Here is a 27325-nt window from a genome sequence, read left to right on the forward strand (position 1 = left end):
ATGAAAAAAAAAACATATCAGTATTTACAGTTTAAGCTTGACATGTTTATAAACTCGGTCACTTGCTGTCAATAGGTGCCTAAGAAAGATTAACATATTATCGGCACCAGGAGACACGCAATATCTAAGATTGAAACACGACTGCCCCCTACAGGTAATGTACGCCATGTGCCTGAAACCCTCACAACTTCCCGCGCACTGCTGCGGCAGGTCGTAGGATCTCTTTCCTCAAGACACGCATTATAATGGCTACAACTGTATATCTCTGTGTGTGTGTGTGTGTGTGTGTGTCTGTGTCTGTGGGTCGACGAGAGGGTTGCCTCTGACATTGTCTCTGAAATAGCAATAATATTAGGTACAGAGCGAAGGTTGACTTTTTAAAACTTTTCTTCTGTTTGTGTTAATTGATGGGTTGCATACCAACAAGGTGCACACTGCCACCTGCTGTATTGGAGAGTGTAGAGTGTACACTTGGGTATGAAGTACATTAACAATGTGAAAGATGGAATGATTTTCCCCCCTCACAGACACTTGTTTAAATGAGAGAGAAATGTTTTTACATAAATATTGTAGTGATTGTTTATTTGGCTATTGCTTTTCTAATGTTAAGAAATAATTATTATGTAAATAGAAACAGAACCAAACTATAAAGTAAAAATACATTTATACAATTTGGCAGACCCCCTAATCCAGAGCAACTTACATTTTATCTCATTACAGACCTGCAGCTCTGGAGCAGTTCAAGTCTTTCGGAGCGGAACCTTTGGAGGTGGATGTGAAGGAATCTGGGGAGGGAGTCGGAGGTTATGCCAAGGAGATGTCTAAAGAGTTCATCGAGGCTGAGATGGCTCTGTTCGCCAAACAGTGCAAAGAAGTGGACATCGTCATCAGCACGGCTCTTATTCCTGGTTAACACACACACACACACACACACACACACACACACACACCCCTTCTAGAGATTTTTTGTAACTGGATGACTGAACATTACTCAACTAACCTCAACAAGAATGCCCCAAAGTGCTTCACATAAATAATAAAATAATAAAACAATAAAAAGACAAATAATAAAATAATATAAAAAGACATAATTAAAATGTTTATCAAGTTTAAGGCCATGGTCAAAAATAACACCCAAATTTGTAGCTGAGGGTTTAACATACTGCTCCAAGGCTCCTAAATCCAGAGGTGAAACTCTACCCCTGGCACCAGGACCAAATACCAAAACCTCTGTCTTTTTATCAATAATATTTAAAAACATTTGGGCTAACCATGTCTTTATGTCATCTAGAAATGTTAACAGAGGCTTGACAGAGTAGCCTTCCTTCTGTTTTAATGGGAGACAAATCTGACTTTCATCTGCATAGCAGTGAAAGGAGATGCCATGTTTTCTCAGGATATAGCCGAGTGGCAACAAATACAAGTAGAAAAGAAGAGGTTCAAGGATAGACCCCTGTGGGACTCCATATGTCAGAGGAGCTGATGATGACTCAAGATCTCCAAGATTAACATTAAATGTTCTATCAATAACATAGGACCTAAATCAGTCTAGAGCTGTCACTCTAATTCTCACCCAGTGTTCTAAGCGTGACAGGAGGATGTCATGGTCTACTGTATCAAAGGCAGTTCTTAAGGAGCAGTAGAATCACAGAATCACAGTATGATAAATGTCATTTAAGACCCTTAACAGAGCTGTTTCAGTACTGTGAAGAGCCTCAAAACCAGACTGAAAGACCTCAAGAATTTCATGCTCATTAAGATAACTTATTAGTTGTTTATATACTACTTTCGTCAGAATCTTAGACAGAAATGATAGAGATTGATCTGTAATTAGAAAACACAGAAGGATCAAGATTAGGTTTTTTTTTAAACAAAGGCTGCACAACTGCATATTTAAAATTTCTGGGTACCACCCCAGATCCCAAGCTGCTATTTATAATATTTAAAACTATAGGACCTAGAATGGGTGCCAACTCTTTAAAAAGATGTAACATTAGTCAAATAATACAGATATATATGTGTTTCATGTAGAGCTGGGGTCTTTCAACTTTTCAGCCTGAGGGCCGCATTAACTAACAAACAGCAGCTTGGGGGCCGACTACACACTCGAGGTCCAAATAAAAAAAGAATCAAAACATAGATTTTGTTTTTAATTATTTATTTTATATTATTTTATTCAGTTATTATTTAACAACACATTGATACACTACACATGAACACCTGTATTAGTGGGAATGGTGAAAATGTTTCCTGGATTTGCACCCAAAGCTACATTTTTATATTGTTTCGTCTCCAATAAACATTCCTTCACTACTTCACCATCTGTAAAAAACAATTTTTTTAAATTCTTATGATTTCTTAAGTTAAACTTACCTGAATATAGTCTGCAAATATATCCACTTATTCTAACTGACACCAACACCTCCTCACCGCAGCAGTCAACCGCAACTGACAAACTGTGATCAAAATAATCAAGTTCTGAGCAAGCACTAAACCATTTAAAAAGTCTGCCACTAGATGGCGTTATATCATCTCATTGACTGTGAACAGTGTTAGAAAGAGTAAGCGGCAAATAAGGTTTTGCGATGTAGTGATCGGTTGGAAAACATAACATACTACTGCGCGCAATGGCTGATCTTGGCAGGATACACGTAAATATCTGTAATTTTATTCCATAAATAATAAGGTCTCCATGGGCTGGATGAGAGGGCCTCGCGGGCCGTAGATTGGAGACCCCTGATCTATGGCATTAACGATGTGTGTGTTTGGTAGGTAATCTAAGGTGTGTGTGTGTGTGTGTGTGTGTGTGTGTATGCATATATAGGTAAAAAAGCACCTGTGTTAATAACAAGGGAGATGGTGGAGAGTATGAAGGACGGATCAGTGGTGGTGGATATGGCAGCAGAAGCAGGAGGAAATATAGAGACAACAAAACCTGGAGAACTGCACATACACAAGGTCTGAACACACACACACACACACAGAATGGTGCTAAATGTTTTAGTTAAGGAAAGTTTTTCTTTCTGTTGGTGAGAGAAAAAAGCTTATCAGAGTCTTCGCTGCTATCCCTCTTTCAGGCAGCAGAGGGCGATAAATTACTAAGTGCATCTAAACCTCTTTAATTTTGGTGTGTTTGTATTCACAGGGAGTAACACACATTGGTTACACAGATCTGCCGAGCCTCATGGCCACACAGTCGAGCGCTCTGTACTCCAACAATGTGTTGAAGCTCCTGAAAGCCATCAGTCCTGATAAAGAGAGGTTCCACTTCATGCCCAGCGACACATTCGACTATGGCACCATCGATCACGTCATCAGAGGCACCGTGGTCATGCTGGTGTGTGTCTCTCTTACTCTCACACACACACGACATTGTGACTAAAATCATGATTTCATTTCCCATGTACAGGAAGGTAAGAATCTTTTCCCCGCCCCCTTACCAAGGACCGCCCCACCCGTGTCCCCAGACAAACAGAGAACCGTAGCTGAACTGGAGGCGGAGAAAAAGGCAGGGATTTCTCCATTCAGAAAAACCATGACCTCAGCTGGAGTTTACACAGCAGGTAATGCACACACACACACACACACACACACACACACACACAATACTTTTAATATAACATATAACTAATTAATGCTGCTCCCTGTTTTTGAGGATCTGTGTCGCCCCCTGGTGGCAATCTGTTAAAAAAACAAGTCAAACTTTAACATCTGTATTTTTATTTGTGTGTGTGTGTGTGTGTGTGTGTGTGTGGGCGAATAGGTGTATCCTCAGTGATTGGGTTAGGCCTCATCTCCCCCAATGCTGCGTTCACACAGATGGTGACGACATTTGGCCTGGCGGGAATCGTGGGATATCACACAGTGTGGGGCGTGACTCCTGCATTACACTCGCCGCTAATGTCTGTCACCAATGCCATCTCAGGTCTCTCTCTCTCTCTCTCTCTCTCTCACACACACACACATACACACACACACATATAGATTGATAAAAATAATGGTGTTTATAGTGGTGGCGTTGGTGATAATGATGACATGTGTGTAGGTCTGACAGCAGTAGGCGGGTTGGTGTTGATGGGTGGAGGTCTGTCTCCTTCTACACTTCCTGAATCTCTTGCTTTGCTCGCAGCCTTTGTTTCCTCCATCAACATTGCAGGTGCGTGCACACACACACACACACAGACATTTGATATATGTTAATATATTTATAAGGTGTTTCATCCATCCATTTTCCCATGCTTATCTGGGTTGTAAGTTCTGCAGTCTAAGCTGAGATGCCCAGACCTGCTTCTCACTTGCCACCTTTTCCAACTTTTCCAAGTGCTCCCAGGTCATAACAGGGATATAATCTCTCCTTATTGTCCTTGTTTTGCCCCAGGGTTTGTTTCCCAAAAGACATGCCCAAAAAGATTTCATGCCCAAAAAGGCATTCAGAAGGCATCCTGCCCAAATGCTCAAATCTGGCTCCTTTCGGTGCAGTGGAGCAGCTTTATTCTGATCTCCTCCTGAATATCTGAACTCCTTAGCCTTTTTTAAAGCTGAGCTCAAGCACCCTGTGTAGGAAGCACATTTCCACTGCTTGTATCAGTAAAACGGAGCTGGTGAGTGTAGGTAAGGGTTGGGATGCAAATCGACAGTAGCTTCTGCCTTTTGGCTTGGCTCCATCTTTACCACAACAGACTAATACCTAATTTTTTCTGCACACCTCTAATCTAAAGGTAAAAAAAATACATGTTTCTGGGTAAGAACCATGGCCTCAGATTTACAGGCCCACTTAACACTCAAACACAAACCAAAATACACTAAGTCTGACCTGTCTGGCCCACCTCCTTCTTTAGCCTGATGGCTCTTTCTGCGCAAACAAGAGTCAGAGTTCATTCCCTGAAATGAGGCCAACAGGGTAAGACCCTCTTGACCACTGGGATAAAGTCCAACTTTATCCAATGCTGAACTGGGGCTATAAGTATGGCAACTCTTGCTCTATGCCTCTTACCCAGAGCAAATTCAGACTCTACAGAGTCTAGGTCCTCCCCCAGAGACTGTTTTCAGATGGGTTTCTTGCTGTGCTTTGCAGTGAGCCTGATTCACTAGCTCCACAGGTTCTTTCCTAACATAGAGGTTTTGCTATTCAGGGTCTGGTCTCCCAAGTCCTCTGTCTTTGACTCCTGCTAATCCACACTGTAACAGCGTCTTACTTGTCTATCTGCATGTGGCGAATGGTCCATTATAGTGTTTTCAGGCTGTGCCTGGCTAGAGCTTATGAATAAGGATCTGACCACCAGGTGCTTAAAAACAAGCTCTCTCTTCAAGCCATTCTTCAGGGTTGAACCACAGTCTCTCTATTCCAGGCTGATGTATCTGGGTCCTTAATCTATATTTGAACCCCTCACCTTTGACCAGTTTATCTTGAAAAACCCTAATAGTCACTATTCGCTCCTGATTACATTCTAGGATTGATGAGCCACATTTACATTTACATTTAGGCATTTGCTCTTATTCAGAGCGACTTTGAAAAATAAGTGCTTTGAAGTTTTTTATTATTGGATTGGATAAGTCCATTATAAATAAATTATAATTATAATTAACTCTGTGTGTTGTGTGTGTGTGTGTGTGTGTGTGTGTGTGTGTGTGTGTGTGTGTGTAGGTGGCTTCCTTATCACACAGAGGATGCTGGACATGTTCAAAAGACCTACAGATCCCCCAGAGTATAACTACCTGTACGCTGTACCTGGAGCCGTATTTGTGGGCGGATATGGAGCGGCACATTACGCTGGATACAGCATTGAACAGGTCACACTCACCAATACATATATATATAAATATATATACACACAGTGAGGTCAATAAGATCACCCTGTGATTTTGTAAGTTCTCTTACTTAGGAATCATGGAGGGTCTACAATTTTCAGCGTAGGTGTATTTCAACTGTGAGAGACAGAATCTAAAAAGAAACATCTGGAAATCACATTGTATAATTTCTTAACTATTTATTTGTGAATTACTGTGTTTAATAAGTATTTAATCACTTCAAATTCAAATTCAAATTTTATTTGTCACATACACATAAAATTTAAATTTGAAGTGATCATATAAGTATTTGATCACTTGCTTATCAGCCAGATTTCTGAATCTTACAGACCTGTTATTTTACTGTTAAATAGTCCAGCTACACTCTGCTCATGACTCTAAATTATTAGCACCTGTTTGAGGTCGTTAGCCGTCATAAAGACACCTGTGACCCCACAATCAGCCAAAGTCTAAGTAGATACATGAGGTATGTAGTAGAACTTTTTGGTCTTTACTCCATTCGCCGTGTTTGGAGGAAGAAGAATGATGAGTATCATCCCAATAATACCATACCTACAGTGAAGCATGGGGCTGGAAGCATCACGCTCTGGGGGTGTTTATCTGCACAGGGGACAGGACGACTGCAGGGTATTAAGGAGAGGATGAACAGGGACATGTATTGTGACATATTGGGCAAAAACCTCCTTCCCTCTGTCAGAGCATTAAAGATGGGTCGTGGCTGAGTCTTCTAACAGGACAATGACCCAAAGCACACAGCCAGGAACACCAAGGAGTGGCTCCGTAAGAAGCATATGGACTATTTAAAAGCAAAATAACAGGTCTGTGAGGGTCAGAAATCTGTCTGATAAACAAGTGATCAAATACTTATTTAACACAGTAATTCACAAATAAATAGTTAAGAAATGATACAATGTGATTTCTGGATTCTTTTTAGATTCTGTCTCTCACAATATAAATGCACCTACGCTGAAAACTGTAGACCCTCCATGATTTCTGAGTAAGAGAACTTACAAAATCACAGGGTGATCAAATACTTATTGACCTCACTGTATATATGTGTGTGTGTGTGTGTGTGTTTAAACTTACAAACTGTGTTATTCCTATGTAATGTGCACATAAGGTATATATTTGTCTGTGGGTATGTTTTTTTTATTTAAAAGGACTGAGCGTTTGTCTGTTTCAAAATGATTTTTTATTTTATTTGTAGTGGTGTGTATTTTTGTTAATGTCTGTGCATATTGTACACTCTGTGTGTGTGTGTGTGTGTGTGTAGATGATGTATTTGGGTGCGGGGCTGTGTTGTGTCGGTGCATTAGCCGGTCTCTCGGCTCAGGGTACCAGTCGCCTCGGTAACACGTTGGGGATGATTGGCGTGTCAGGTGGTATTGCAGCTACACTTGGAGCACTCAACCCCTCACCTGAGCTCCTGACACAGATGTCCCTGGCCATGGCAACTGGAGGAACTCTGGGTAAGATCCATTCTCACACCACCTGCATGCAGAAAAGTGTGTTACTGGAACATACACACAGTGACGGTGGAGTTTTGTGCAGTGAATAGTGAGTGTGGATTGGAAGTTGCTTGCAGTGGAATGATGGTGTGTATTAGTTGTATTAGTGTGGATTTGTGTCAATGTTTATGCATTTTGTGCACTCTCTGTGTGTGTGTGTGTGTGTGTGTGTGTGTGTGTGTGTGTGTGCAGGGCTCACTGTGGCTAAACGGATTGAGATCTCAGACCTGCCTCAACTAGTCGCTGCTTTTCATAGTCTGGTTGGACTCGCTGCAGTTCTCACCTGCGTTGCTGAGTTCATGATCGAGCACCCACACCTTGACACTCACCCGGCCGCCTCAGTGCTCAAGTGCGTCGCCTACCTAGGGACCTACATCGGTGGGGTGACCTTTACTGGCTCCCTGGTGGCCTATGGCAAGCTGCAAGGTACAGTTTTAAAGCAGTGACACTGTTATTGACTCACATTCAAGCCATAATGCATCCTTTATCAAGTCCACTTTGCTTAGAAGAAAAGTGCAAATTCTAAAGTCTCAGTGTTCGAGTCAAAATATCAGATTTTTGCTAAAGTCAGTGACACACTCCTCAGTGAATATATAAAGCCCTTATTTACCAATTCTCTTGGGCCAAACCACTCTTCAAGTGCAATATTTGATAACTGTATTATATGTGCAATGCCTTTCACTTTTTCCTTCCAAGTGCGATATCTGGAAACTCAATTTCGATTCATGTGCTGCACCTTCCAACGCAATTGACTGTTTCTACATTTTTTTCCAGACTGGTCTAATTTTTTTACTCTTTTCCTTTTTTCTCGGAAAACAAACAATAAACAACTGCAACCCAACCAAGACAAAGCCATTTTCGTCTGGGATTAATAAAGTAATTACAATCTTGAATCATTGGAAGTTTTTTTTACTGGGAAAGATCTAAAAAGGGCAGGGCTGGAGAATCGGAGGGAACGTGGTGTGGTGCGGGATTAGATTAGAGCTGACAGGGAGCTTTTAGCATCAGTGTTTTGACTCTTGAAATGACAAGGAACTGAACAAGCCCTTGATTGGCCTGTGTGGAGAAACATGGACGAATTCTTCTGATGTTGTAAAGAAGAAATTGTCAAGAGCAAGTAAGGTTAGCGATGTGAGGGGAAAATGACAGTTATTGTCCAAGGTTACCCCAAGAGAGAACAGAAGAGATTAGTATACAGCTTGACTTTATAGTTTTAAAAAGTTAAGATAAAGCCTCTAATGCACTGATTCCCAACTGACCTATGCACTATGTACATTGTACGTAGACTAGAATGTGAGTGTGTGTATATGTGTGTGTGTATAGGTCTCCTAGACTCCGCCCCTCTGCTCCTGCCCGGTCGTCACATGTTGAATGCGTGTCTGATAGCTGCCTCGGCAGGAGGGTTAGTGCCCTTCATGTTGACTGACAGCTATATGACAGGGATGGGCTGTTTGCTGGGTGTGTCCGCTCTCTCCGGGGTCATGGTGAGACTAACACTGCCCAATTATTCCCAAATATTACACACCCTGAATATTACACCACCCAACTATTACACCACTCCGAAATAAATCCGCCTGAATATTCCACTAGCCAAATATTACCATTAGAATATTATAATGCCTGAGGATTACATCAAGCAAATATTACACCAAGTATTAAGTCCCTGACTTGGCATTAACTGACACATGAATATTACACTGTCCAAACATTACACCGCCTGAATATTACACCACCCAAATGTTAAACCACCCAAATCCTACACTACCCAAACATCACACAGTGTATGTACTTACAGGTCGTTTGTATATATTGTATGTGTGTATGTACAGGGTGTGACCCTGACCGCAGCGATAGGTGGCGCTGACATGCCTGTAGTGATCACAGTGCTGAACAGTTACTCAGGCTGGGCCCTATGTGCTGAAGGCTTCCTGTTGGATAATAACCTGATGACCATCGTGGGAGCTCTGATCGGCTCGTCCGGAGCCATCCTTTCCTACATCATGTGTGTGGTGCGTCGGGGGAAAATCACACACACCTTGTATTCACACTACACGCCATGCTGTAATTAACACCTTCTAACCAGCCACATGTGTGTGTGTGAGACAGGCGATGAATCGTTCTCTTCCTAACGTGATCCTTGGTGGATACGGAACCACGTCAACAGCTGGAGGAAAACCGATGGAGATTGTCGGCACACACACTGAGGTGAACCTGGACCAGGCTGTGGAGATGATCAAAGAGGCCAACAGCATCATTATCACACCCGGTCTGACACACACACACACACACACACACACACACACACACACACACACACACACACACCCTATAGACCTAGAATTCGAAAGCAATAATTTAATTTAAAAAGTATGACATCATGGTTTAACTAAATTGGGTTTTATTTGTATAGGGTTTTTAAACAATGGTTATTGTCGCAAAGTGGATTTCTTCTTCTTTTAGGGGTTGCCAAAGCAGCCCATGTGTCTCCATCTAACTCTGTTTACTACATCAAGTCAAGTTATGTAGTCAAGTGGGCTTTTATTTTAACCATCTACAGTTCAGTACACAGTAAAACGAAACAGCATTCCTCCTGGACCAAGGTGCAACATAAATTACCATCAGATGACTATCCTGCACCCTTCAGGGTCCGGGTTCGATTCCCGGCCAGGCTCGATTCCCATCTCTGTGTGCATGGAGTTTGCATGTTCTCCCCGTGCTTGGTGGGTTTCCTCCGGGTACTCCGATCTCCTCACACAATCCAAAGACCTGCAGATTAGGCTAATTGGCGTTCTCAAATTGGCCGTAGTGTGTATATGTGTGTGAGCCCTACGAACCAGGATTGGCACCCTGTCCAGGGTGTGTTCAGCCTCATGCCCTAAGTCTTCTGGGATAGGCTCAGGTCCCCGCGACCCTAAATACAGGATAAAGCGTTATAGACAGTGAGTAACTATTACTGTAACTACATTGCTGGTACTCACTACTGTCCTGTAAACTATGGAAATGTGAGAAAATGTGTGTGAATCATATGATCAGATCGTCCCTGATGAACGAGCCGAGGGTGACGTGCTGAGGGAGAAACTCCCTGAGATGGTCATAGGAAGAAACCTTGAGAGTTAATATGGAGTCTAGTTCGTTATTGAAGGCTCAGGTACAAAACTGTAGGAAATTCCAGTCTTAAACTTTCATCACAAGAGCCAACAGTAATGCAGTCCATCACCAGTAGAGGGCAGTATCACTTTATCTTTTACTTTCCAGCTCAAACACATTTAACACAAGCATTTCTCTTAAAATCCAGTAAAACTTTTTACCAAGAAACCATTTGCATGCAACTGTATCTTGTCAAATAGTGTGTTTTAGTTATTATCATCTTTTTGTTTGATGTGTGTGTGTGTGTGTGTGTGAGAGAGAGAGAGAGAGAGTGACGTAAAGTTTAACTGTGTTTGGATTAAGAGTTCCAGAAATCTGAGTAAAGTGTGCGTGATCAGGGCCTATGATCAGTGTGTGTGTGTGTGTGTGTGTGTGTATGAGAGAGAGACAGACAGAGAGAGAGAAAGATGAAAGTCTGTTATTGTGATCTGTGTGTGTGTGTGTGTCTCGCACGCACTGTGCCTGATCTGTTGGACCGCACAAGCAATTTGGGAATCACCGCAGTCTGAATCCAATCACACGGAGTTCCCTACGCACACACAAACACACACATACACTCTCAGCATATGTGTGTGTGTGTGTGTGTGTTACAGGGTGGGGTCTGTGTGCAGCGAAGGCTCAGTATCCCATTGCTGACATGGTGAAGATGCTGACGGAGCAAGGCAAGAGTGTCAGGTAAAAAAAAACACACAGCTCCATAGACCTCTCTCTCTCTTTCTCTCTCTGTCTCTCAGTGTTATTGCAATAAATAATAAGTGATGTAGGATCATCATAGTAAAATGTGCGGAACACACACACACACACACACACATCTGGGTCTGATATCAAGCAGTGAAAAACACACACATACACGCACGAGTAAGAACCAGGCACTGCAATGCTCCCCTGGGCCTGTGCGTGAGTGTCTGAGCGTGTGTGTGAGATCCTCTGCAGTGTTCTTCATTATTACCATCACCGTGACATCATGGCTCAGATATTTCAGGACATAAATCCCGAGTTTGGAGGCTTGTGCTTATTGATGTTTATCTGCCTGACCGCTGGACGTGTAAGAGAGAGAGAGAGAGAGAGAGAGAGAGTTTGAAACAAGCTTAGAAAAAGGAGTTTAAAATGAATTCACTAAATAAGTAAATGAAAAAAGGTAAATCTAATACGGTGAATGGTGAAATATGTACAGTGCTGAGCTGATGTATTAAGGCAACGTTTAAAAGGTACAAAAATACAAATAATACATAGAACAGCAAATAAAAAGATAAGTAGAGGTAAAAAGAGTTTTTAAAAATGAAAACCTAAAACCGCCACGTCTATGGAACATAAGACTTCCTCTTGTGCCCACATCTGATCAAACTCTAGTAGTCTGTGTGTCATCTTTAAAAAGGCGAACTCAGCTTTAATTTGAGCATTAAAATGAGCATTTTTTGTGCTTTTGTCGTGTGTACCACTCCCCTGCATTTAGCTTTTCCTTGTGAGCCGGATTGCGAGTTTTGCCTGGCCTATAATGTAATTTAAAAGAGTGACAGATTTGTCCTGTGCTTTGGACAGTGTATGTATAGATTTTTGGTCCATGTTACTCCTAACCCATTTGACCAGGTTCTAAGCAGTGAAAAATGTCTTCCCAATCTCTTACTGTTTCCTCTCTCCCACAGAACAGACACTCTGTGCTCCTGGTAGGGTCACTGTGCACCATGTGTGTGTTTGTGGCTTCAGCCCCGTGTACTATTCGCCAGTGTAGATCAGCTGTTCGCTGCTCTGTGAGCGGTTTGTACAGGGACCTCCACACACATTCCATACAGCGTGGAATAGGCAAGTTTGGAGATGACGCGACTCCTGGTGGCGACAGGTTACATCAGAACTAATATCTGGATGTTTTGCGTAGACCAAGTCTTAGACAATGGTGGGAGTAGTTTGATTAAGGAAGGAGGGGTTAAATTATGGTGGGAGGAGTTAAACTGTGTTCCATCCTGAAGTGTACTTCACATGGAGTGCTCCGTGTACTTCACAGGGTGCTCCCTAAACCCTGCTCCGTTTGCAGAAGGGGACTTCCCTAGATAAAACTCCACCATTCGGAACATCCTGCGAAGTCACCAGTGCTGACGTCATTTCCTCAGCGCGTTACCATGATAACATAAGCACCTCGGATACCTGTCACTGCTACCAACATACCACTAACATATACTATTGAGCCTTTGAGTGGTGCAGTGGTAAAGTGCTCGCCCTATTATCCAGAGATCGCGAGTTCGATTCCCGAGTGATGCTGTGACCTCTCGCAGCCGGAGGTCTAGAAAGAGCTGATTGGCTGAGCTCTTTCAGAGGGGAGGGATGGGAGTCACTTAGTGCTCTCACATTAATCACAGCGCTACAGCCAATCAGGGGCGTCTGTGAGCACATGCAAGCAGAAGGAGTGGATAGCGCTGTCCTCCGAGTGTGTAATGCCGCCCCCAACGGTGCATGAGCGAGCAGTTCGAAAAGATGCGGTCGGCTGGTGTCGTGTGTTCGTATATATAAATATTTTAATAAGATTTGGTGTAAATATTTTCATCATGAAAAGCCCGATCAGACTTACAAAAGTTACTCTCATTTTCTTCATACTCATGTGTATGTTAATGAACACTAACCAGCTATAAATAAGCGAATGCGTTCACTGCAATATACTGTATATCAAACTCCACAAATAACAAAACCTCAGAGAAGGTTTAGTTCCTGCAGACAGTCGAGACTGCAGTGAGGACGATCTGTACTGAAGGACAGCGAGGGTGTCAGTCGGGAACATAAAGGCACCTCTCCACAGCTCTTTTCCTCCTGATCTTCAGTTCAGTCTGGAAGACCGTGTACGGTGTTATGAAACATACTTTATACAAAACGAGTAAAGCCTTGCATCTCAAGGTGACACACACTCTAAGCCTATAACACGCTTCATCTGCTCTGTGAGGCTTTACCCTGATTTATCCTGATCTGATCAGATAAATGGAGTAATAATAAAATCAACTTAGATTAATAGTGGAATGAAACTGTGTCCAATCGCTGTGACCTCAGGTTTGGGATTCACCCAGTGGCAGGACGCATGCCAGGACAGCTGAACGTGCTGCTTGCCGAGGCTGGAGTTCCTTACGACGTGGTTCTGGAAATGGACGAGATTAACGAGGATTTCCCTGGTGGGGCTCAAAACACACACACACACACACACACAAACACACAAACAAAAACACAGTGTGTTAGAGGCAGAACCAGAACCAGATATAAAGTTCAGTTCAGTTACGCAACATAAGATTCAAAGAATCACTGACTAATTTCGTGTTTGAATCTTATTTAAATTAAATAATACCAAAACATTAAAACTTACCAGTATATATTTTATAAACAGTGACGTGGAAAAAAAAGTATTTGCCCCTTCCTGTGTTTTTTCTTTGCATATTTGTCATACTGAAATTATTGGGGCAAATTTTAATATTACAACACAAAGTCTGGAAAGATTGAGACATTTTTCAAATGTGAATAAAACGAAAACTAAAAGAGCTTCAAAACACCAATATTTTATTTCACGATAGAACATAGAGAACATGACATATGTTTAAACTGAGGTTTAAACTTACAATTTTATGCACAAAATGATCTCATTTTAAATTTATTGTCAGCTACAGGTCTCAAAATATTTGGGACGGGGGCGTGTTTACCATGGTGTAGCACCTCCTCTTCTTTTTTAAACAGTTTGAAGACGTCTGGGCATTGAGGTTATGAATAAAGGAAGAAGTAAATGCCCCCTAATCCTAATAACTGGTTGTGCGATCCATCCTTGATGGTAACATCTGCAATCAAGAGTTTGCGACAACTGGCAATTAGTTTTTCAGATCGCTGTGGATGAATTTTAGCCCACTCTTCTTTGCAAAAATGTAATGTAATATAATTGTTTTATCTCTACAGTGTTCAGTAACTGATTTGTATTCTAGAAGTGAATCAGTTTGTGAATCGTCCTCTCAGAGTTCTGGTGTCCCATAATCATAATAACAGTGGGCTATATCATCTACTCCACATTCTTTAATTTGATCAAAATAGTTTGAACTCAGCTGTTTATATGCAGAGTGGTTCTGCTCGCTGTATTAACTCTGTGTAAAAATAAGCTCAGACGTCCCATTTTTCTGATAAACCCGGACTTTTGCATTGTGATTGTTTATGAGAATTCAGTCTCATCTGTGATTGGTTAGAAGCTTTACTGAGGGTTGAATATAAGCCAATCAAAGCTCGTTCCTCTGTCACTGAAGTGGATGAAGGTTAAGACAGGACACAAAGAGGTGTTTGTTCTCATGTTTACTGTCACCCGATGTTACCCCCATCTGGGGCAAAAACATGTGCAGAAAGAATTCCAGCAAGAAAGGAACAATTAGATGTAGTGTTTTTTGTATAATATTTATCTAGTAAATAGAATTTTTTTTTTTTAAAGGTGGATTTAAAAGATTACACCCCCCTCGTCCCAATTTATCGGGCCGGGCTGGGCCAGGTCAAACCGCTCTCACTAACGGGGACACAGTTTTAGTTGTTTTGTTCTCATTGAGCTCACCAGTTTCATAAGTAGAATTATGTATTTTGTGTGTGTATGTGAGAGAGATGATGTGAGAGAGTTGAGCAGAGAAGAGTCTTTCATCTTCAGTCCCAGTAATTGAAACAAAATGGCTGACTCTGTAATAAACACCATTTCCAATCATCAGCCAAACTGAACAAAGAGACGAGGAGTCACGATTCCGAGACCTCTGGACGATGATGCAAAGAACCAGCAAGATATAAGAAAAACTCAGTGTTGGCGAGGCTTCAGAATCGTCCACTAAACAAGGGTTCAGTCGAGATGAGCACAGTCGTGGCACTGATTCAGAAATCTCTGGAAGAAGATTCAAGATGTGCTGGCACTGATTCAACCTGTTCAGATTCAGACTCAGAACTCAGACTCTACACGCCGTGTGAAAGTTCATGGAAAGTGCCGCTTCGCACACAGGCACTGTGTGTGTTCTGTATTTAAATCATGATTCATACAAAGTAGTAGTGGGAATCATTGCGAGAAACATGTTTAAAGAATCTCTGAGTCATTTTGTGTCTATGAGGTTAAACACAGAACACCGCCGGAGTGTGTCAGCCATGAACAAAGAGATTTAAGGAAGTGCTGAGTCACTGTTAATATCCCGAGCCCTGACACACAGCGCACTGAACTAACTGCTTTATTTAAATAAAGGATGCGAGTTTGTCGTCAATTATCACCTGCAGGGTTTAAATAAAGTCGAGACTCACTGCATCGCCTTCAGATCTTTTGCCCCAAGTCTATCTGTAATGTCACGTAACATTAGATGAAAAACTGTGATTAATTTTATTTGAGTCATTTACTCTTGATCCAAACACGGAAATGATTCAGTAATGTATAGAATAAAACTACAAAAAGTAACAGATTTCTACAAAACAACTGAAGTGAGTCACTGACTCAGATGAGTCATATTGATATGAACACAGTGAAGGAATAAACCGACTCCGAGTCAAGAGATGTTGATCAAAGCTCAGATGTGACACTAATTTTGCGGGAAGGGTTTAGAAGTCTTCGCTTCATGTCCAAGTGTGTGTGTGTGTGTGTGTGTGTTGACTCTGTAAGGATTCATTTTCATCCTTTAATTGTGTACAGACATGCAATGTTTTGGAGCAACAGAATACACACAGCTGATAATCACGCAGAGCTGAGCCTGGACTGCTTTAAGTTCCCGTGTGTGTGTGTGTGTGTATACTTCAGAGACTGATCTGACTCTTGTGATCGGAGCCAACGACACGGTTAACTCCGCGGCTCAGGAGGATCCGAACTCCATTATCGCTGGGATGCCGGTGCTGGAGGTGTGGAAGTCCAAACAGGTCAGAATCAATCACACACACACACACACACACACACACACACACCTCTAAACATGTCCTGCAGGTCAGATTAGTAGAGCTCTGTACAGGACCAGTCTAAAGTTTAGACGCCCCTTCTTATTCAATATTTAAACAGTACTGGATTTTTTTCAAAATTATGAAATAACACATATGGCATTAGGTAATTAAACAACAACAATACCAGTAACAGTCAGTTGTTTTTAAAGACATGAAGGTCAGCTGTTTTGGAACAGTTCCTACAAGAACAGTATCGTGTCGAGTGTGTTTGTAAAACCCATCATGATGAAACTGTCTCTCATGAAGACCTTCCCAGGAGAACAAGACCAAACCTGAGCTCTGCTGCAGAGGAGAAGTTCATTTAGAGTCACCAGCCTCAGAAATCACCAATTAACAACCAGCAGCTCAGATTAGAGCCGTTATGAAGCTTTACAGAGCAGAAGGAGCAGATAAACATCTCAATATCAACTGTTCAGAGGAGGTTATTGTGTGTTTTGGATAATAAACGCCTTCAGCATTGTTTAAGGGATGCCCAAAACTTTGAGTGGCAGTGTGTATACATGTACTGTGTGTGTGTGTGTGTGTGTTGTGTGTGTGTGTGTGTGTGTCCTTAAGGTGATCGTGATGAAGCGGACTCTGGGTGTAGGCTATGCCGCTGTGGATAATCCCATCTTTTACAAAGCCAACACGGCGATGCTGCTGGGAGACGCCAAGAAGACCTGCGACAGTCTGCAGGCTAAAATCAGAGACGCGATCGCTAGCAATTAGCATGACGTTTATTTTTCATCACACTCCACTGCACACTCAGTGTGACCCCGCTGTGATCTGTAAATACATCACACCACTCATACAGCAATGGAGAGAGATGATGGTGGAGAAACTCAGGCTGCGTGTGCGTGTGTGTGTGTGTAAGTGAACATATTCTCCTCCTCACACTCTGCCCTGCTTGGCTTTTCTGATGAGTTTGTGTAGGAAGCTGTAGAAGAAGAGCAGGTTGTCGTACTCCCCGCTGTACTCTCGTCCCAAACACTGCACGTGGAAGTCCTTCAGGAAGTAATACAGCGCCTCGATGGTGGACAGGTACGTGTCCGGAGATCCTCGCTGGTGACGCCAGAAACACGTTTTCCTGGATTTCAGCTCCACACGTGGCAAATCTGCGTGTATGCACACACACACACACACACACAATAATTAAAAACCTCCTGAACTCTGCAGTGTGGTGCCTTAATGTTTAAATTCATCTGTTTGTTTTAAATAAAGTAATAAAGCACAATTCATCACTTCATTTCATTTAATTTTATTTATTGTGGGCGGGGCAAAGTATGAGCTCAGTCTGTCATGTCACTAAAATAACTGCTTTAAAGCAATCACAGGCTGACTGGCAAATTATTGCAAAGAGAGGGAGACAGGGGCAGAGAGATGGATAGATGTTTGTGGGGAGAGAAATGTACTATATTGCCAAAAGTATGCACGCCCCCCTCCAGATCATTGAATTCAGGTGTTCCACTGTTACAGGTGTATAACATCAAGCACCGGCATGCAGACCACTTCTTCACACACTTATGAAAGCTCACAGGAGCTCAGTGAACTCCAGCACCGGGAATGGTGTTATTTTAGGAGTTGAAAGACAATTTTATGCTCCCAACTTTGTGGGAACAGTTTGGGGACGCCCCCTTAACCCTCAACTGCTCAGATTTATAATAGAAGTATAAATAAAAATGCAAGTCCACCTGGATAAGGGCGTCTGCCATAAATGTAAAGTAGAGTGAGGGCGTGGCCTCGTTTACATATTTATAAATAGTTAGTACAGTGTTTTTAATGTGTGTGAATGCTTCTGATATTGAATGTAAAAAAGAAAAAACATTTAAAAATGTATCAATTATATTGTGTGTGTGTGTGTGTGTGTGTGTGTGTGTGTGTTACCCTGTAACCGCTCGTCAGTAATGATTTTAGTGGTCTGATTCCAGGTGCTGTCGATGAAGACGACCCGCTTAAGCTTCCAGCTGTGCCCCGCTGTGTGTTGCGTGTTCTGTGACGTGCGTGTGTGTGAGGGTGTGTGTGAGGGTGTGTGTGAGCTGTCGCTCGTCTCTTCCACTCTGGGTTTCTTGGCGTCCCCCTCCTCTTCCTCCTCCTCCTCATGCGATCTCTCCGCTTCCCTTTTCCTCCCGTTCTTACTCATATAATCTGCCAGCTCCTGAACCGTCATGGAGTCTGGACCTGGAAACACCAGAACCACCTGGACACACACACACACACACACACACACACAGAGGTAGTACAATCAGAATAACAGTAAAAGGTAAAGAAGATGAAATGACATCAATAACAGGGTGTGTGTGTGTGTGTGAGAGAGAGAGAGAGAGAGAGAGAGAGTCTTGTACGTCGTGCATGTGTGTGTCCAGCTCTGGGATGCAGGGGTATGTGTAAATGGACACGTCGTCTGGTGAGATGAGTTTAGCATGAACTGCGGTGCTTTTCCCGTCTGTCTCATTCGGGTGTTTAATGATGTCAATCTTCACAGGGAGCTGGAACACACACACACACTTTTGAATTAATAGGAAATGTATGTACTGTTGATATGTTTGTGTTTGTGTGGGAAACACTCTGACCTTGACCTTGGGGACGAGCTGAGGGTCGAGTCCCACCAGGCAGCAGCAGGTGTAGCAGTAGAGGAGGCGGGACGAGCCGCAGGTGGAGCACTTTAACCTGCCCGTGTGATGAGCTTCATCCAGTACAGTGTGAGGAGAGAGGACCAGACCCTGCAGAGGATCTTCATCATCATCATCATCATCATCCTTCTTCCTCCTCCTCCTCCTCACACACACCTCTGATACATCACTGAGTCCCCCAGCCTTATTCACACTCTCAGCACCATGCTGTCTGTCCTCTCCTGACTGAGACATCACGCTCTCCTTACAGAGAGAGAGAGAGAGAGAGAGAGAGAGAGAGAGAGAGAGAAAACAGGAAAGCCCATTGTCACTGGAAAGCACTTACACTGTAATGAATCAACAAAGTCCCACTACACTAATACACTAAGCAGGTATTACACAGTATGAGATGTAAATGTAAGCCAGTGGTTTGTTCAGTGACCCAACACACCTGCGCAGGTCTTGTGCAAAATCTCTTCTTTGCACAATTATTACTATTTTAATAACCTTAATACACTTTAATAACCATTGCACAAAGTCACTTTTTCTATGCATATTTGCACACCATTATATTTCTATTTGTACAGTACATTTCTATTTTCAGGTTCTATTTTTAGTTCTATTTTTCCTAGTTAAATTTTATTTTATTTATTTATTTATTTTTTTATTTAAATTTTCTATCGTATTTCTTTTATTCATATTTATTACTATTATAAGCTTTAATTCTCTTTTTAAGGTCACTGGCGGTCGTGTAAGCATTTCACTACATTTCGTACTGTGTATGACTGTGTATGTGACAAATAAAATTTGAATTTGAATTATTTGCACTGTTGTCACAGTATTATAAATACAACTGCACAACACTGTTACACTGCATTCACTTAATTGTATTTCTTAAATTTGTCATCTGCTGGTGTTGGTCCACTGTGTTTTATCAGGTCAAAGGTCAGTACATCGTACTACCAGCTTTATGGAGAAGCTGATTTCATTTTCCAGGAGGACTTGCCCACACTGCCGAAAGTACTAATACCTGGACCACGGTACCCCTGTGCTAGATCCAGCCACCTCACCCGACCTAAACCCTGTAGAGAATCTATAGTGTGTTGTGAAGATGAAGATGTGAGACATCAGACCCAACAACACAGAGGAGCTGAAGGCCGCTATCAGAGCTGCCTGGACTTCCATACAGTAAGACCTCAGCAGTGCCACAGACTGATGGGCTCCATGCCACGCCCACTGCTGCAGTAATTCATGTGAAGGAGCCCCGCCCAAGTCCTGAGTGCTGCACATGTTCATACTGTCCAGCAGCCCCACGTTTCTGTGATACAGATCTGGACACACTGGAACTGTGGTCCATCACCATGCTCTCCTCACCCTCACTCTGAACAGAAGGCCTTCCTCACCCATCCTGTATCGCCCTGGGGTCCCGACCCTCTCCTCCACACATATACAGTAGATATACTCAGGTCTATAGATCACGTGGTTTGGATGTGTCTAACAAGGCTGCCCGCGGACCCGTACCGCGCATGCGCACAGATCCAATCCAGCGCAGCTAGCGTGACTTTATTAGCTTTCTGATTAGCAATGTTAGCTAAACTAGTTATCTATTAGCCGCATGAATTCAACACTTATAAACACTTACCTTTCAGATAAATCACAGGATTATAATAAATAAACGCAGCGAATGTCTGTCTGTATTATTATTATTATTATTATTAATCTACACAAAACCCTTTCCTAGCTTCAATACTCGGCTTATCGCCGTATTAGCGGTGCACCGGAAGCACTCGTACTTGACACAGGAAGTGTTTATGTGGCGCGTTACCAGGCAACCTGAGGGACTTCAAAGTTTGGATAAAATGTTTAAACTAGAATTAAAGAGCAATTTAAAGACTATAAACACATTTGTGGAACTTTTTTAAAAAAAGAAAAGAACAAATAAACATAAAACGATTTAAATAAATATAATCTTTCACATCATTAGTCATTGTTTACACTAACTAAATCAATTGTTCTTATTAAATCTAAACTGTAATATAATTAAGATTTCATGTGATGGTCTTACAGAAAATTCTCACGCATGATTATGTGATTATGTGATCATCTGAGGGGGAAAAGTACAAATTTAGCCTGGAAGTGTCCAAGTGGCCCATGAACATAAATAAATATCGATAGACATGTGTATAAATGATCACAGGGCCAACTCCTCTGTGTGAAAAAATACAATATGTGAAAATCAATGGCGTTCGTGTGTGAGGATTTCATCCAGTCGCCTTTATTTTTTTTCTCTGTGTGTCCAGTTCATGTGTGTAAATGATTCCTGGTGCCTTCACAGCCACTTTCTCTCTCTCTCTCTCTCTCTCTCTCACACACACACACACACACACACACTCTGAGTGCTGGAATACGGCCGTGCCCTCGGGGAAGAAAAAAAAACCATAGATGTGATGACCTGGTGATTCAGTACATTCAGGTGGTCAGCTGACTTCATTTTATTGCCCCATAACGTTACTGAGTCTAGACCTGAGTAACTGATCAACCCCAGATCATAACACTGTCTCCAGAGGCTTGTACAGTGGACACTATGCATGATGGGAGCATCGCTTCATGTCCTTCCCTTCTCACCCTGACACGCCCATCACTCTGGAATAGGATCAGTCTGGACTCATCAGGTCACATGACCTTTCTCCATCACTCCAAAGTCCAGTCTTTATGATCCCGAACAAACTGAAGACTTTATTCTGATGAGTCTCAATAACAAGTGGATTTATTATGGACACACGGCTGTTTTGTGTGTGTGTGTGTGTGTGTGTGTGTGTGTGTGTGTGTATGAACAGACATCAGAAGACTACAAAGGACGGTTCGGACTGCTGAAAGAATTATCGGCACTGCCCTGCCCACGCCACAAGAACTGTACACATCCAGAGTGAGGAAAAGGGCTTGGAATATCACTTTGGACCCCTCACACCCAGGTCACCTTTTATTTGAACTTTTGCCGTCGGGTCAACGCTATAGAGCACCTAACACTAGGACAGTCAGGCACAAAAACAGTTTTTTTCCCCAGGCAATCTCCCTCATGAACAGTTAAACATCAACTGTCAATAAATATATGTGCAATATTGTGTACAGTACCACAGTGCAATATACTGTATAATACCACAGATTTCAGATATTTATATAACTTATTTAAAAAGTATCTCACACCCTACTCCATTTGATGTCAAATGTTTTTTTTTTTTTTTTTTTTTTTTGTCGTGCTGTTTTTGTCTTGTCATTTGTTTTCTGTTCTGAAAGCTCTGTCACTAAAACTAATTCCTTTTACGTGTAAGCGCACTTGGCAATAAAACTCTTTCTGATTCTGATTCTGATTCTGAACCTGTGTCCCCATGACATAATTTCTAAAAGGGAATGCGCCTGGGTAGTACATATGGCACTACTAGTTAATTTGACCCTTATATTCAGTATATCACACTCTAGATGTAAAAAGTCCAGATATGAAAAAGTGACTTGTAAAAAAAAAAAAAAAAAAAAAACTTGTAGAGGTTTCATTCTTATTTTTACATTCCATTAAAGGTGTTTATCTTTCATGAAGTTACTGTACATACACCAGGTCATGCTACTGTATACGTCCTTAACTTTATAAATCTGTCTCAGGCCAGATGGGACTTGATGTTAGAAATCTAAAGTCACTGCATTTGTGTCTTTTAGAAAGTTTTTTTTGTTCACACAGTGTTTGAAGGTAAAGGTTGCTGTTGTGGTTGTTATACTGAACTTCCAGCCTCCTAACACACAGTATGAGTGCAGATCAATCCCTGCTATCTGTTATCACCCAGATGAGGATGGGTTCCCTGTTGAGTCTGGTTCCTCTCAAGGTTTCTTCCTATTACCATCTCAGGGAGTTTTTTTTTCCCTGAGACGGTTTGTTCATCAGCGACAATCTGATCATGCTGATTCATACATATCTGTATAATTTTCTTTACATTTTGTGAAGCTGCTTTGAGACGGTGACCATCGTTAAAAGGGCTATACAAATAGAGGCTGAGTGGTTGGGGCCCTGCGATGGATTGGCACCCTGTCCAGGGTGTACCCCACCTCATGCCCTAAGTCTCCTGGGATAGGCTCCAGGTCCCCGCCACCCTGAATACAGAATTAACTGGTATAGACAATGAATGAATGAATGAGTGAATTGTTGGGAGAAGCATCACCACATTGTTCCATTGAGTCCATGTGAAGCCACTCGTCACTAAAGAAGCAGAGGCACAGGCCATCTCTGATTATGTCACATCAAGAGTTTTTAAATAATTTAACTAGTTCTTTTGATGGTGTAAAGCTGCTTTGCGACAATGTCAATTGTTAAAAGCACTGTACAAATAAAATAAAACTGAATTGAAGCAGGAGTCAGTAAACCTGTGTCCTGTTTCCAAGTGACTCAGAAATTATACATTTTATGGAGAGAATTTTTCAGAACTTTTCCTAAGTACGAAGGAATTTTGAGTGAAGAAATTCTAATAAAGGACGAGTCAACAGTCAGGAATGAGCCACTTACCTTCAAACTCTCACTCGTTTAATGCCAGCACTTAGGTTGCAGCTCTTCATCAAGGGAAGCAAACTGTCAGAGCAAAATGTCGAAATGACGAAAACGATGATCTAGAAGCTGACCTAATTAAGGGATCTTTAAACATTCTCTAAGATAACAGTACAGATGTTTTCCCCTAACACTGGCATGGTACCTTCAGTGGAACATCAGGGTGGGTCTTTTACCTGGAACTCTGTGTGTGTGTGTGTGTGTGTGTGTGTGTGTGTGTGTGTGTGTGGTATCGTTTATAGTAAAATATTTAAATGACATCACTGCTCAAGAAGGTTTGATCATTTACAGATGAAAGACACACTGAAGATACTAACCAAGTCTTCTTACCACCAGGTGTAGGAGGAACCCGGAGAACCCAGATGGGAATAAAATATTACACACACATGCATGCACGCACACATACACACAGAAAAAGAAATAATGGGAAAGAAAGAGAGAGATGTAAATGAAGATGAAGTGTAGCTGACTGTAGATGTGTGTGGTGTGTATTAATGGTGTTTATTCAGTGTGATTTGTTTAATGTCAGGCTGATGGAACAGATGATGCACTGAAGATAAACACTAGAGTAAATGTCATAGTTGTGTGTGTGTGTGTGTGTGTGTGTGTGTGTGTGTGTGTGTTTAGTGAACCCAGTCCGGGGTGTTGACTGTTTCTTGTTAGAAGATTTTTATTCATTAGACATGTTCATTAATCTCACGCAGTAAAAGTTCTTGTTCTGCAGATCGTAAAGATCTACGTCCACAGGCAAATGCTTTTTCCTGATATAAAGTAAAAAAAGAACTGAAGATGATCGCGGTACCTCCCGATGCTGGGACGTCAGGTACCGGATGGTCCAGAGAACCTGAGTGCAGTACAACACTGATGCTCCTCCCTGTAGGTGCCGTAGGAACAGTATGAAAGCAGACAGAGGTAGAGGTTCCTCCAGATGTTCTTCATGTTCACGTCTGCACGCAAATCTCTCCATTCCAGCTGTTGTGGTGTATTTCAGTAAAATAAATGCAGCTGTGTGACACCACTATGGTTCTCTTTCACCCATGTACTATTTAAGTTCAATTCAATTAATTTTTATTCGTATAGCGCTTTTAACAATTGTCATCGTCTCAAAGCAACTTCACACAATCAAAAGAAATTATTATAAGTGTGTATGAGATGTGAGTGTGTGTGAATCAGAACGGTGTTGAGGGAAAAACTCCCTGAGATAGTAATAGGAAGAAACCTTGAGAGGAACCAGACTCAACAGGGAACCCATCCTCATCTGGGTGATAACGGATAGCAGGGATTGATCTGCACTCATACTGTGTGTTAGGAGGCTGGAAGTTCAGTAGAACAGGAGATGTGGAGAAGTTCATATGGAGTCCAGTTCTTTATTGGAGGTTCAGGTAGACTGTAGGAAACTCCAGTCCTGAACTATTGAGTGACTGCAGTCACAAGTCCTCAGAGAGACAGCTGTCTGTCTCAGCCTGGGCCAGGACTATCTTGGTAAAGTGGAACCGTCTCCAGTCACACATATATGCCACACATCCCAGACAGACCACACGGGGTGTCCATGTGACAAGATCTTCAACCAGATGAGAGACACCAGGACAAGCTAAACAGGTCAGAGGGGGTCTGGATCACTGGCAGCTCAGGGGAGACGTGTGTAGTTAGACAGAGAGACAGGGAGAGAGAGAAAGAGAGAGAAAAAAGAGAGAGAAATGAAGAGAGCAGAAGAGAAGGAAAGATGACATATATTTAATGCAGAGTGCAAGCAGGGACTCCGGCAGGACTAACTATGACATCATAACTAAAAGGGAGGAGCCAGAAGGAAACACAAACATGAGGGGGAACTGAGATGTAAAGCAAACAATCACCTCACCGTCAGCAAACCTGAGTGATCAATGAGAGTGAGGAAGACAGCATCTAAACATACCAGTTCACCATAATACTCTACGTCCATGAGTCCCCCAGATCTGCTCCTTTACCTAAGGCTAATCTATTTATAAAAATGCTTGGCTAAATAAATAGGTTTTTAGCCTGGACTTAAACACTGAGACTGTGTCTGAGTCCCGAACACTATTTGGAAGACTATTCCATAATTTTGGGGCTTTGTAAGAAAAAGCTCTGCCCCCAGTTGTATTTTCATAATACGCGGTACTGACAAGTAGCCTGCATCCTTTGATCGAAGTAGGCGTGGCGGATCATAAGACACTAGCAGTTCGCTCAGGTACTGCGGCGCGAGACCATTTAATGCTTTATATGTCAAGAGTAGTATTTTAAAATAAATGTGAAATTTCACAGGGAGCCAATGCAGTGAAGATAAGATAGGGGTAATGTGCTCGTATCTTCTGGTTCTAGTGAGGACTCTCGCTGCTGCATTCTGGACTAGCTGAAGCTTATTTATGCATCTAGCTGAACAACCAGGCAGTAAGGCATTACAATAGTCCAACCTAGAGGTGATAAAAGCATGAACTAGTTTTTCTGCATCGTTTAGCGACAATAAATTTCTTATCCTGGCAATATTTCTGAGGTGAAAGAATGCTATCCTGGTAATATTATTATTATTATTATTATTATTATTATTATTATTATTAATACATTTTATTTGTAATGCACTTTTCATTCATTAAATCTCAAGGTGCTAACATCAGGTAAAAAAATAATAAAATACCACATCAACAATTGTACGCTTTCTTGAACAAAAAAGTCTTCAAGTTAGCTTTAAGTGAATCATGGCTCTGAGTGGCTCTCAGATGGACAGGAAGGTGATTCCAGAGCTGTGGTGCAACTGAGCAGAAGGCTCGGTCCCCCATGGTACGGAGTCTGGTAAAAGGGGCTTTGAGGAGCACACTTCCGGATGACCTAAGGGTGCGATTAGAACACTGTACAGAGATCAGCTCTTGCAGATAAGATGGTGCCTGACCAGAGAGACATTTATGCGTTAACATCAAGATTTTATATTCAACACGGCATGAGACAGGAAGCCAGTGTAGTAATTGGAGATAGGGAGTGATGTGCTTAAAATTCCTGGTTTTCATTAGGATTCTAGCGGCATTACTTTGGATGTATTGTAATTTTTTAATGTCCTTTTTAGGGATCCCAACAAAGAGTCCATTACAGTAATCCAGCCTTGATAATATGAAGGCATGAACAAGTTTTAGTGTTAAAAGGGGTGGAGTTTGGAGATATTTCGTAGATGGTAAACTGATGTTTTACATAGGTGTTTTATATGTTCACTGAAAGTCAGCTGTGAATCAAACCGAACCCCCAGGTTAGTGACTGTGGAGGACAAAGTGATAACCTGACCATCAAAAGTAAACTGAGATATGGGAGAAGAAAGGATCTGATGAGGGGTTCCAACAAGAATTGCCTCAGTTTTATTGCTGTTCAACTGTAGAAAGTTATTGTTCATCCATTTCTTTATCTCCTCAAGGCATGCAGTAAGGTTCAAAAGGGCTTCAGAGGGGCTTGGAGCAGTTTTAATATAAAGCCGCTTGTCGTCAGCATAGCAATGAAAAGACAGTCCATGTCTGCTGATAATGCACCCAAGAGGTAACATACAGATGGTAAAAAGAATAGGGCCAAGAACCTACCCCTGTGGAACACCACATGTGACATTAAGCAGCCTGGACTTACATCCTCCCAACATGACACATTCAGATCTGACAGACAGGTATGACTGGAACCACTGCAATGTAGTTTTTGACAAACCAATAGTGTAATGGAGACAATCCAGGAGAATATTATGATCCACTGGATCG

The 27325-nt window shown here is 42.0% G+C and overlaps 2 protein-coding genes across 3 annotated transcripts in view; one reads left to right on the top strand and one right to left on the bottom strand.

Moving 5' to 3' along the window:
• The window catches only part of LOC128527499 (NAD(P) transhydrogenase, mitochondrial-like), a 28030-nt gene extending 10867 nt beyond the window's left edge, over positions 1–17163 (top strand). The window contains exons 6-21 of the mRNA XM_053499913.1: positions 721–908; positions 2825–2958; positions 3146–3337; positions 3410–3563; positions 3764–3925; positions 4046–4156; positions 5645–5790; positions 7082–7277; positions 7509–7742; positions 8640–8800; positions 9146–9325; positions 9423–9582; positions 11057–11138; positions 13494–13612; positions 16219–16334; positions 16968–17163. Coding sequence (XP_053355888.1) covers positions 721–908; positions 2825–2958; positions 3146–3337; positions 3410–3563; positions 3764–3925; positions 4046–4156; positions 5645–5790; positions 7082–7277; positions 7509–7742; positions 8640–8800; positions 9146–9325; positions 9423–9582; positions 11057–11138; positions 13494–13612; positions 16219–16334; positions 16968–17120 — 2488 coding nt within the window. The 3' untranslated portion in view covers positions 17121–17163. The remainder of the gene's footprint in view (positions 1–720; positions 909–2824; positions 2959–3145; positions 3338–3409; positions 3564–3763; positions 3926–4045; positions 4157–5644; positions 5791–7081; positions 7278–7508; positions 7743–8639; positions 8801–9145; positions 9326–9422; positions 9583–11056; positions 11139–13493; positions 13613–16218; positions 16335–16967) is intronic.
• dtwd1 (DTW domain containing 1) lies at positions 17111–20777 on the bottom strand. 2 transcript variants are annotated; one of them, XM_053499955.1, is made up of 5 exons: positions 20643–20777; positions 18968–19264; positions 18734–18877; positions 18276–18588; positions 17111–17506 (listed from the first exon to the last, which is right to left on the bottom strand). In XM_053499955.1, the coding sequence occupies exons 2-5, from the start codon at positions 19253–19255 to the stop codon at positions 17283–17285; spliced, it is 969 nt and encodes a 322-aa protein (XP_053355930.1). In that variant the 5' UTR covers positions 19256–19264; positions 20643–20777; the 3' UTR covers positions 17111–17282. The 2 variants fall into 2 exon arrangements, with proteins under 2 accessions (XP_053355930.1, XP_053355929.1); XM_053499954.1 differs by having other exon boundaries at positions 18962–19264.
• Between the last annotated feature and the right edge of the window lie 6548 nt (positions 20778–27325).

This window comes from Clarias gariepinus, chromosome 7, assembly GCF_024256425.1.
Source record: "Clarias gariepinus isolate MV-2021 ecotype Netherlands chromosome 7, CGAR_prim_01v2, whole genome shotgun sequence".
NCBI lineage: Eukaryota > Metazoa > Chordata > Actinopteri > Siluriformes > Clariidae > Clarias > Clarias gariepinus.

Excerpts from the sequence above, each read along its gene's own strand:
- dtwd1 (XM_053499954.1), bottom strand. The coding sequence starts at position 19,255 with ATGTCTCAGTCAGGAGAGGACAGACAGCATGGTGCTGAGAGTGTGAAT. Across the intron at positions 18,589-18,733 it reads TGGACACACACATGCACGAC|GTGGTTCTGGTGTTTCCAGG; the intron begins GTACAAGACTCT and ends GTGTGTGTCCAG. Across the intron at positions 17,507-18,275 it reads TACTGACGAGCGGTTACAGG|ATTTGCCACGTGTGGAGCTG; the intron begins GTAACACACACA and ends GCATACACGCAG.